The sequence below is a fragment of the Chelonia mydas genome, chromosome 2 (genome assembly GCF_015237465.2).
Source record: "Chelonia mydas isolate rCheMyd1 chromosome 2, rCheMyd1.pri.v2, whole genome shotgun sequence".
NCBI lineage: Eukaryota > Metazoa > Chordata > Testudines > Cheloniidae > Chelonia > Chelonia mydas.
In genome coordinates, this window is record NC_057850.1 from 71,792,362 (window position 1) to 71,805,002 (window position 12,641).

General features: G+C 45.9%; 1 protein-coding gene across 3 annotated transcripts in view; it reads right to left on the minus strand.

Moving 5' to 3' along the window:
• UBE2V2 (ubiquitin conjugating enzyme E2 V2) overlaps positions 1-12,641 on the minus strand; it is a 47,294-nt gene that overhangs the window by 17,827 nt on the left and 16,826 nt on the right. For all 3 annotated transcript variants that reach the window (XM_007058780.4, XM_027821249.3, XM_043539640.1), the window contains exon 3: positions 135-260. In XM_007058780.4, coding sequence (XP_007058842.2) covers positions 135-260 — 126 coding nt within the window. The remainder of the gene's footprint in view (positions 1-134; positions 261-12,641) is intronic.

The window sequence follows — 12,641 nt, forward strand, 5'->3', positions numbered from 1 at the left end:
ATGATCATTTATAAAATATAATTTAAATATGAATGCTCTTTCCCACCCACCCGTAACACTCAATGGAATTTTTTACTATAAATAATTGCAGAGTACAGATTAACAAGGAGGTTGATTTTACCATTTTAACTTACCATTCCATTGGAATTATTTATTCCATTCATATTGATTTTAGTTACAAATCTAACTGTTGGAGGTGCTTCTGGATATTTAGGTCCACACTCTACTTTCAGACTGTATATTCTGTTTTCATAGTTTGTCTAAAAAGAAAAACAAAAAGATTAATGCATCTTACTGAAAGTTGTTATTTAAAAAGTACTTTAGAAATACACAAACACAGCAAGATGGGTTAGGGAGAGGAAATATGTAATGGGATGATTTTAACTCTGTTTTTATTATTTTACAATTGAGGCCTTTGATTACTTTTGACACATCAATGCCTCAGTTATCTTGATTAGCTGATCAATATGCAATATTTTTTGAACAAAGATTTAAGTACGTTAAAATAATCATTGCATAAAAAGGCACCTATTATAGGTAGCGAAAGCACCACATACAAAAAACAAACAAAAGACATTTTTTAAAAAAACTATACAGAGAAAAGAGGACTAACCCACTGGCAAAGCTAAGCCACACATATGCTTCCTCCCCACCCCTGAACTCTGGCACAAGGGCAAACCTAAACCATCGGGCAAACCACCCTTACCAAAAGGTAAATCCTCTAATGCAGCAAAGATCAGGACAGGGGAAGAGGTAGATGAATATAAAACAAAAGGAGAAAAGCCTAGAAACACTCAAGAACAAAGACCAAAATAAATGGAATTTGCAACAAAATCCTGTAGAAGCAGTTAAGTAATAACTATGGGAGAACTCCAGGAACAAATTCCACAATTTATGGCTTATGAGCAAGAAAGCTCTGCCTGAACATAGAACAAAGAAAACCAAGCCAAATGCCAAAGAGGACATGATCAAGTACTCATGGCTAGATTATGAAAGGATTTATATACTATGATATTCAGTTGTACCTCACACTGGCAACCGACTCTCTTTCTCCTCTACACAAGAGCAACCGTGGAAACAGCTACTTTCTGTAAAAACTGGTTACCTACATTCCTACTACTGATGTTCTTTGAGATGTCCTGCACACGTCCATTCCACATGTTCGCACCTTGTGTGCACTTGTCTGAGAACTTTTTCCTTCAGCAGTACCAGTCGGGGTAGCTCAAGCACCCTCTGTTATCACATGTCACTGCATGCTCGCATAAGAAGAGCCACCCCCGACCCTCCTCAGTTCCTGTGTACCCAGCAGACTCTGACAGAGAGGAGGAGAAGGAAGACGACAGGTTGTGGAATGGACATGCAGGGAAACAAGCAGGGAGAACTGGAAGTCCTGGCACAGTCAAGGAATTATGATGCGATTGGAATAACAGAGACTTGGTGGGATAACTCACATGACTGGAGTACTGTCATGGATGGATATAAACTGTTCAGGAAGGACAGGCAGGGCAGAAAAAGTGGGGGAGTTGCACTGTATGTAAGAGAGCAGTATGACTGCTCAGAGCTCCGGTATGAAACTGCAGAAAAACCTGAGAGTCTCTGGATTAAGTTTAGAAGTGTGAGCAACAAGGGTGATGTCGTGGTGGGAGTCTGCTATAAACCACCGGACCAGGGGGATGAGGCTTTCTTCCGGCAACTAACGGAAGTTACTAGATCGCAGGCCCTGGTTCTCATGGGAGACTTCAATCACCCTGATATCTGCTGGGAGAGCAATACAGCGGTGCACAGACAATCCAGGAAGTTTTTGGAAAGTGTAGGGGACAATTTCCTGGTGCAAGTGCTGGAGGAACCAACTACGGGCAGAGCTCTTCGTGACCTGCTGCTCACAAACCGGGAAGAATTAGTAGGGGAAGCAAAAGTGGATGGGAACCTGGGAGGCAGTGACCATGAGATGGTTGAGTTCAGGATCCTGACACAAGGAAGAAAGGAGAGCAGCAGAATACGGACCCTGGACTTCAGAAAAGCAGACTTTGACAACCTCAGGGAACTGATGGGCAGGATCCCCTGGGAGAATAACTTGAGGGGGAAAGGAGTCCAGGAGAGCTGGCTGTATTTTAAAGAATCCTTACTGAGGTTACAGGAACAAACCATCCCGATGGATAGAAAGAATAGTAAATATGGCAGGCTCCAGCTTGGCTTAACAGTGAAATCCTCGCTGATCTTAAACACAAAAAAGAAGCTTACAAGAAGTGGAAGATTGGACAAATGACCAGGGAAGAGTATAAAAATATTGCTCGGGCATGCAGGAGTGAAATCAGGAAGGCCAAATCACACCTGGAGTTGCAGCTAGCAAGAGATGTTAAGAGTAACAAGAAGGGTTTCTTCAGGTGCGTTAGCAACAAGAAGAAAGTCAAGGAAAGTATGGGCCCCTTACTGAATCAGGGAGGCAATCTAGTGACAGAGGTTGTGGAAAAAGCTAGTGTACTCAATGCTTTTTTTGCCTCTGTCTTCACCAACAAGGTCAGCTCCCAGACTACTGCATTGAGCAGCACAGCATGGGGAGGAGGTGACCAGCCCTCTGTGGAAAAAGAAGTGCTACGGGACTATTAAGAAAAGCAGGATGAGCACAAGTCTATGGGGCCGGATGCACTGCATCCGAGAGTGCTAAAGGAGTTGGTGGATGTGATTGCAGAGCCATTGGCCATTATCTTTGAAAACTCATGACGATCAGGGGAGGTCCCGGACGACTGGAAAAAGGCTAATGTAGTGCCCATCTTTAAAAAAAGGGAAAGAGGATGATCCTGGGAACTACAGACCAGTCAGCCTCACCTCAGTCCCTGGAAAAATCATGGAGCAGGTCCTCAAGGAATCAATTCTGAAGCACTTAGAGGAGAAGAAAGTGATCAGGAACAGTCAGCATGGATTCACCAAGGGCAAGTCATGCCTGACTAATCTAATTGTCTTCTATGATGAGATAACTGGCTCTGTGGATGAGGGGAAAGCAGTGGACGGGTTGTTCCTTGATTTAGCAAAGCTTTTGACATGGTCTCCCACACTATTCCTGCCAGCAAGTTAAAGAAGTATGGGCTGGATGAATGGCCTATAAGGTGGATAGAAAGTTGGCTAGATTGTCGGGCTCAATGGGTAGTGATCAATAGCTCCATGTCTAGTTGGCAGCCAGTATCAAGTGGAGTGCCCCAAGGGTCGGTCCTCGGGCCAGTTTTGTTCAATATCTTCATTAATGATCTGGAGGATGGTGTGGATTGCACCCTCAGCAAGTTTGCAGATGACACTAAACTGAGAGGAGAGGTAGATACGCTGGAGGGTAGGGAGAGGATACAGAGGGACCTAGACAAATTAGAGGACTGGGCCAAAAGAAATCTAATGAGGTTCAAAAAGGACAAGTGCAGAGTCCTGCACTTAGGAAGGAAGAATCCCATGCACTGCTACAGACTAGGGACCGAATGGCGAGGCAGCAGTTCTGCAGAAAAGGACCTAGGGGTTACAGTGAACGAGAAGCTGGATATGAGTCAACAGTATGCCCCAGTTGCCAAGAAGGCCAATGGCATTTTGGGATGTATAAGTAGGGGCACTGCCAGCAGATCGAGGGATGTGAGGCCTCATCTGGAGTACTGTGGTGAGGCCTCATCTAGAGTACTGTGGTGAGGCCTCATCTAGAGTACTGTGTCCAGTTTTGGGCCCCACACTACAAGAAGAATGTGGAAAAATTGGAAAACGTCCAGCAGAGGGCAACAAAAATGATTAGGGGACTGGAACACATGACTTCTGAGGAGAGGCTGAGGGAACTGGGATTGTTTAGTCTGCGGAAGAGAAGAATGAGGGGGGATTTGATAGCTGCTTTCAACTACTTGAAAGGGGGTTCCAAAGAGGATGGATCTAGACTGTTCTCAGTGGTAGCAGATGACAGAACGAGGAGTAATGGTCTCAAGTTGCAGTGGGGGAGGTTTAGGTTGGATATTAGGAAAAACTTTCTCTAGGAGGGTGGTGAAACACTGGAATGCGTTATCTAGGGAGGTGATGGAATCTCCTTCCTTTGAGGTTTTAAAGGTCAGGCTTGACAAAGCCCTGGCTGGGATGATTTAGTTGGGGATTGGTCCTGCTTTGAGCAGGGGGTTGGACTAGATGACCTCCTGAGGTCCCTTCCAACCCTGATATTCTATGATTCTATGTGCAACACATCTTTGAGAACATCAGTTACAGAAAGATAGGTAACAGTTTTTAAATTTGAGTGCTTGTACATGTCCATTCCACTACAGGTGACTCACAAGCAGACAAACACAGAGGTGGGCTCAGAATCTACCTGAACAGTGATTATGGGACAACGTGCCTGAAATTAGCATTGGCCCTGGACTGACAGGAAATGTCATAATGAAAAGAAAGAGGTATGAACTGATGACCAGGACATTGCTTTACAAATGACTGTGACCAGCACTTGTGCCAAGAAAGCCACTGAAGTTGCCTGTGCTCCAATAGAATGCACCAATACTCTAACTGGTGGGGCTATATTAGCCAACTGGTAGCATAAACAAAAGCACAAGGAGATCGAAGATGAGATTCTCTGAGTGGAAACTGGTTGGCCCTTAGCCCTGTCCACAACTGCAACAAACAACTGTGTGGAAAATCTACAGGACTTAGTACACTCAAGGTAGAAAACTAAAGCCCTTCTCACACCCAATGTAGTCTCCTCTCACCTCTATGCACATGGGTTTTCAGGAAGAATGCTGACAAACAGATTTCCTGGTTAGCATGAAAAATTAGACTACCTTTGAGAAATTTTGGGTGAGGGCACAGATAAATTTTATCCTAATGACAGGAGGCTCTGACACTCGGGCTCTCAACTTGCCCATCCTTCTGCTGAGGTAATGGCAACTAAAAATGCTACCTCTGTAGAGAGCTAGAGCAAAGAGCAAGTTGCAAGGGGTTCAAAAGGTGGTCCCATTAACTTTGCTAGGACCAGTTCAGATCCCATGGAGGTATAGGATCTTGCACATGTGGGTACAATCTGACCAAGCTCTTTATGAAACTGGTAGTGATGGGGTTGGAGAAAAGGAATCTACTATCCACCGAGGTCTGGAAGGCTTATATAGCTCTGTAAAAGGACATCTGGCAGCTAACTGCCAAACTTTCATGTTTTAGGTACAGAAGAGAGTTAAGTACAAGGCTCAGAGGTACATGCTTTGGGGATATGCCTTTCTTCTGGGACCAAATGGAAAAGCACTTCCATTTATGCACATAAGTGCCCCTATTTGAGGGTTTTCTACAATTCAGAAGCACTTCCAGGACATCCTTAGAACAGGATCTCTCCAAAGGCGTTAATCACTAACCATCCACACAATCAGGTGGAAGTCTCACAGGTTGGGATGGAGCATCTGGCCGTGATCCTGAGAAAGCAAGTCTGGATCGAGCAAGACAACGGAGGCTTGACTGACAAGGTCAATAGGGGCAAATAACAGTGTTGAAAAGGGCAAGCCAGTGCTATAAAGATGAGATGAGCATGGTCTTGTTTGACTTTGAACAAGACCCTGGGCAGCAAGGGAATCATAGGGAAGTCATACAGGAGGAGGTCCTTCCAGGGTAGCAGAAAAGCATCTGTCAATGAGCCTGGGCTGACAACTTCCCAGGAACAAAAACGATGGCATTTTCTGTTTGACTCTGTTGCAAACAGGTCCATCTGGGGAATCCTCCAGAGCTAGAAGATGGATCTGATGATGTCTGGGCATGAAAACTGCTTGTGGTGATCAGAGACGGTCCTGCTCAGTTGATCTGCCAACATGTTCTGCTTCCCTCGAAGGTAAGCAGCCCCAAGATGAATTAAATTGGTTATGCAAGAATCCCAGAGACAATCTGCCTCCTGGTATAGGGAGGAGTATAATTTATGCAACTCTCTGTTTATGTAAGACATTGACGCAGAGCTGTCTGTTAGAATTAACAAGTTCTTTCCTGCTGTATCAGGAGGAAAGCTTAACAGGCTAGTTGTACAGCTCTTAACTCCCAGACATTTATATGAGTCATTAGATCCTGAGGCAACCAGAGACCTTGATGCTGCAGGGATCCCATATGGGTCCCCAAACCCAGGGCTGATGGTGTCTGATTAAAGTGAGGTTTGGTAGCTGTGGGATAAAGGCCCGCACCCTCAGATTTTCAGAGGTCCATCTACCAATCCAAAAAATGACAAAAATGACATTGGCACTCAAACCACATTGTCCAAATGATGACGACTTGGGCATGTACTAACGCTTGCCATGCCTGTAGCTTGGCATGTTGAACCACATATGTACACACTGCCATGTAACCCACAAGGTTGAGGCAGCTGTATGCTGTGGTGAAAGCTTTCAGCTGCAGCACCAAGCCCCATACTGCCAGGATTATGGCAGCAAGAACATGGCCTTTGCGGAGTCTAAGAGCTCCAATAAATTCTTTCCTCTGTACAGGTTTTAGAATTGATTTGTCTCAATTTACTAGGAGTCCCAGTGCATCGAATGTGGATAGGACTGTAGATACACTAGATAACACCTGAGCCTCGTACTGACCTCTGATCAACCAGTTGTCCACCTAAGGGAACATATGGACTCCTGATTTTCATATATTTGCTGCCGCAATTGCCATACATTTTATGAACATCCAAGGAAAGACAGATCAAATGAGACCACTGAACTGATAATGGACCCCCTTTGCCACAAATCTGAGAAACATCCAATGGTTGTGCCATACTGCAATATGGAAGTAAGTGTCCTTCAAGTCAAAGGCAGCATACCAGTCCCCCTGTTCCAGGGAGGGAATAATTGAGACTAGGGTAACCATGCAGAATTTTATTTTGTTCAGGAATTTTGTTAAACTCTCTTCGATCTACAATAGGCCTGAGACCTCCCTTTGCTTTGGAGATCAGAAAGTAGTAGGAATAGAAGCCTCTCTCTCTGAGGCACAATGGGACTTCCTTTTTGGCCTTTACCTGAAGTAGTGATTGGACCTCCTGCTGACGGACAATTCTGTGAGAGTTGTCCCTGAAGAGAAATGGGGAAGGGGAAAGAGGGGCAGAAATGAACTGGAGGGCATATCCTAGTTACAGTGTGCTTAAAACCCCTCCAATCCAATGTTAAGTGCTTGGGCCCAACAAAGGAAGCGGAATAAGCGATTTGTAAACAAAAGGTGGGAAACAGATGGAACTATAGTAACTGGTATATTGCCCTTGAGTAACACATCAAAATGCCCGTTGGGATGAGGTGGCTGGATGGGATAAGCCCACTGATGCTGAAGAGGAGGGCAGCGGATGTGGTCCCCTATAACTCCTTCCCTTTCTCCTCAGTGTATCTCGAAACCAGCGAGGAAAGTCCTGGTGTCTGTATGGATGTTGAGGATGGAACTGCTTCCTCTTTGTTGCTGGAGTACAGATTCCAAGAGATTATAATGTCGCCCTGGAATCTTTTAGGCTATGGAGCCTATTGTCCATCTTATCCAAAAACAAAGAGGGACCTTCAAAAGGGAAGTCCTAGATGGTCTGCTGGACTTCTTGGGGAAGCCCAGATGACTGTAACCACAAACATCTTCACGTAGAAATAGCTTAATGCCATGGTTCAAGCTGCCACACCTGCACCATCCAATCTGTCCTGGAGAGCAGTTCTGCAACCAGCTTGCCCCCATCCACCATTACTGCAAACTCCTGCCTACAGTCCTTTGATAGCTTGTCTTTAAATATTAAAAAGTTCTTCCAGAAGGTAAAGTCATAGTGGCTCAGGAGTGCCCATTACTTTGTAATCCTAAACTGCATCCAAAAAAGTCTAGCATCTTTGCCTTTCAGCATTGATGCTTGGTGTCCTTTATCTTTCCAATTTGTTAGCAGCTGCAGCCATCAAGGAAGCTGGACCAGGGTACAAATACTCTAGATCCCTTAGAGGGGACACAGTACCTCCTTTCAGCTCATTTTGCTATAGGAGATAAGGAAGATAGTGTCTGCCATAGCCCCTTGACCTGGCTCCATAATGGCTTTGTTAATCAGCAGAGCAGCCTGGCAGAGGCTACCAATACCTGAATGTCCACCAACTCATGGACACACCTCCTCTGCCTGAATGTCAAGAACAGAGACCATCCTTCTCAATAGATCTTGATGAGCCCTGAGGCCCTCTGGCAGTGGTGAATCACTTGCTGCCACAACAGCCTCACCTGGTGACGATGAAGAGTACACCACAGGATTCTGAGGTGGTAGCTGCTCCATGACTTGTGATGGGGAACCTAGTTGAGTGACTTCTGGCTGCAGATCTTGGTACAGATTTTGGTACAGAATACCAGAGAATGATGCCCCCAGAGCAGTCTTAATGACAAAGAACAAGATGGTTGTAAGGAGGGCCTATCAGGAGAAGGGAAGCCCCATGGTGTCCAGAACGACCACTGATATTGGCTTCAGACCCAACTTTAACTAGGCAATTGCCCCTTAGGATGCAGAGGCTATTGCTATGACTGTTGCATAACGCTTGGTCCCCAAGTCTCTGCTGGAGGACATGCCTGCTATCTTGGATGGGACACAGATAAATGCACTTGTGAGTTCAAAAGAAGAATCTGAAATGTCTGTGAGAGCCATGTAGTCACACCCTACACACTATTGTAATAAACTTTGTACAAAGCACACAAAGCATTGTGAGGTGTCATTTGAAGATTCATAACTTGCTTGTTATTATTGTCCTGGTAACATGTATAGCCACATTGTATGTGAAATTATAAGATAACCCTGTATGATGTTTGTGATGGGGCAGATCAGTCCTGCACTGGTACGGAGGGGGTTAATCCTTCCCTCCTAGCAGAGGAAGCCCCACCCCTGAGGCTCTGCTATGCATGCTCCACCTGGAAGTCAGGTATAAAAAACTGCAGAACTGCTCAGTCAGGGCTGACTGTGAAGGAGGAAGGACACTTGGAAAGGGCTCCAACCCAGGAGCTCTTACAGCCCTTACCTATGAGAGCTGAAGAGCCAGAAACCTGGACCAGAGGCCTACCGCTATTGAAACCCAGGGAGTGTGTGGTGCTGAGGAGCGTGGAGACCTCAATACCATATGGACCACTGCTGCAGGAGGGCTGGTAGGAAGCGACCCAGGGAGGGTAAGGGAGTGGTACCTCGCACCCTTATGAGGTCAGCATGTTTCAGAAGGATTGCCCGCTGACCCTGTGACAGATCGCTCCACTGCTGGCAGGGCCTTGGGCCAGGTCCCGGTGGAGACAGGTGGTCCCAGACCCCCCCTACCAGGGGCTACCACCCCCTTGTGACGGCCCCCAAGCGCTAGCCATTAGGCCCCCTGTTTTGCCTCCAAAGGTGGCAGTATTGACTCTGGCCAATAGGCTGCGCTACCCCACTAGGGGAGGGGGAATTAGGTGGACTCTGGCCATTGGGCCGCACTGCCCTGGAGGCATATTGAATGGACTCTGGCTGCTAGGTTGCATTACCCCACTCAGGAAAAGGCAGTAGACAGATCCTGGCCATTGGGCCACACTGTGCTGACTACCGGGGGAGGGGAGTTAGAAAACGGATGTAGGTATAGAGAGGCAACTTGACTTAAGGGGTTGACGAGGTACGAAGCCCGCCACAATGTTATTAACACATGTTCCAAACCCCACAGCCCTGCCCAAACTGAGACTGGTAAACAGGTCTCTCCTAAACAAAGGAATGTGTGCTCTGCTTCGTTTGCATTTAAGCAGTAAACAGAGTCATCAAGCAGGAAGGGAAACAAAGAGAGCTCATAACAGGTGAGGAAAAAGCCAGTAGTAAACAGCCTTCCACATAGACTCTGTCTCCTGGTGCCCAGCTGGAAATGTTTTTCAAGTGAGCAGCAAACTATAAAAAGGAGGGACAAACAACCCAGGGCACTCCTCTCTCTCCCTGCCCATCGCATTCACTGCACCTGAAGCAACAAAGGAAGCATTCATTGGACTCAGGGGTGGAGGGGAGGGAGAGGCGCTGACACCTGTCAGAAATGGTCTAGTTATTACTTAGTCCTGCCTTGAGTGCGGGGGACTGCACTAGATGATCTATTGACGTCCCTTCCAGTCCTACACTACTGTGATTCTATGACCTAAGAAGTTTGGTCTGTAAGGCTGCTGAAAGCATGTGGTGGGAAAACTGTGTGCTTTGAATTTAACATAGTTTGTTAAATTAGGCACCAATAACGTTTTATCTTAACTTTTCTTGCAACCATTTCTGACTCTTAAGCCTCATTACCTATATTAACTTAAAATCTGTCTCTTTGTAGTTAAACTTGTTTTATCTGATCCATTGTGTTTTAAATTGAGGTGTCTGGGCAACTCCATTTGGGGTGGTGACAAGCTGTGTGCATATTATTCTCAAAGGAATAACACACTTAATATAACTTGTGCTGTCCAGGAGAGGGCTGGGCAGTACAGGACATACATTTTGGGGGGGAAATCTAAGACTGAGGGTGTGTTGGGGTCACCCTACAGTATAATCAAGGCTGGGGAGAGCCAAAGTATAAACCAAGCTGGCTGGCAGGCTGCAGTTACACAAAGACACTCAGGGTCTGGCTTGCATGCTGGAAGACTGTTTCTGAGTAGCCCAGGTGGGTGCTACTTACAAGGCACTGTAAGGCACCTAACGTTGCAGGGCAGGGGTGACAGCTGCTCATTAGACTGGAGTGTACCCTGGTATGTCACAATGTTCAACATCATGGGGGGAGCAGAACAAGTTGGGACTGGGGATAGGCAACCTGAGCCAGGGGATTGTGATTCCGGGGATATCATTGCCCTTTGACTGCACCAGCCTTTCCAGAAGCATGGGAGGTAACGGTACCATGAGCTCCTGACATGGAGAGGTTGGCACGGCAGGCATAGGTACCAACTGTAAACTTTCTTGCATTTCTGGGGATACTGCTACAGGGAGGCGAAGCAGATCCCCTGCAGCTGCATATACCTCCGGGGTGGTTGGGAGCAGCAATGACAGATGGTTCTGCACCAGAGATCTTTTGGGGGATGCCTTTGATGGACCTGGTGCAGGCTCTGGAAGTGGCGATTCCTCCTTAACTGAAGAGTGCTCCAGTGAGAGACTCTCCCTCAAATGTCTCTCAAGGTATATCTACCTTGCAGTGAAAAACCCGTGTCTGGCCTATGCCAGCTGACTTGGGCTCACAGGGCTCAGGCTAAGGGGCTATTTAATTGTGATGTAGGCATTCGGGCATGGAGCCTGAACTCTGGGACCTTCCCATCTTGCAGGGTCCAAGAGTCTGGACTCCAGGTAGAGCAATGGTACATGACAGAGGGTGCTTGACCCATCGCGATGGGTACCAACGAGGGAAAAAATTTCTCTAACAACTGTGCATGAGACGTGCACACACCTATAAAGGAATGAAAATGTGCAAGCACTCAAAGAAAAACTGTTGTAGACTCTAACAATGTCGAGAAGCCCCATTTGAAGGTTATTACAGCAGCCTAGCATGGACATGATCAAAGCACGGAGGACTGTGGTCAGTTCTACAATAACTGAATTTTCTGAATAATCTACAGCTGTCGATAGCAATGGCCACTCAAGGCCACTGACATACAGGCCTCCATCCTGAGAAAGCAAGTCAGGGTCGACCCAAGTTCCATATGTTTCTCACCAGTGCATATACTATACACATGAATAATGGGAACCCAAAACGGCAATATGCTCCTCAAAACTTTCCCCTACCCACAAACAATCACCCTTAACCTTGTATGTCACAGCTAGCTGTCACTCTCTCCAAGTAAAAATTTCAGCTAATTAGTCCAGTGACCAAGCAACTGTCCACAATGAGGCTAATAGACACAGTAAGGGTCATAGCATCGACACCAGAATCCATATCATCAGATTATCTCCCCTGAGAGGGCTCTATATACACAGAGCAGCAAAAGGGACAGAAAGAAACAGTGGGAAAAATTTCTAGGCACTCTGAATACAGGACAGTGTCCATAACCACCCGCTAATTCCTCCCTTCTAGGAATGGGTACAGTCATCAAGGGGCATCCAGGTCCTTTCTTAGGGACCACAGCTTTATCACCAGCACCTGAAAGTTAATAGCATGAAAGACTGCTAAAAGATCTGAGTGTCATCAGGAACAATCTTTTTATTCAGTGCCAGAAGGAGATTGCCAACTGCATTAATCAGGGTAGTCTTGATATGTAGACAGTCTGAAAATTCCATTAAGATGAGAGAAACTTGAAGCTGTACAGTCACTATGTTTTCCAATAGTCTTCCCTGAAAGAGGGAGTTCTAAACAGATTCAGCACGACAGAAATTGACTGGTAGTTTTGGCTTGTGGCTACAATTCCTAAAATTTAGCACAATCCTGTATTATTTATAGAGAAAACAAGGATGCTCTGGAAATCTGAGGGCCAAATGAAATGAAGCATGTGACTGCTAAAGATTTAGGTTTAATCAGTTGCTCTTGTGGTGAAAAAAGGCACACAGAACAGAATATAAAACTAGTTGTTTAAAAAGACAAACAGATCAATCCATCATCCGATTGGGAACTGGGATCAGCAGCAGTATAGATGGGACACAGCTTATTTATAATTGCATAGAACCACTGGACATGCATGGAATATCAATCCCAGCTCCGAACGATCTCAGGACTTCCTTGTGAAATGACTACCCCTCCATGTTCCTATTTACC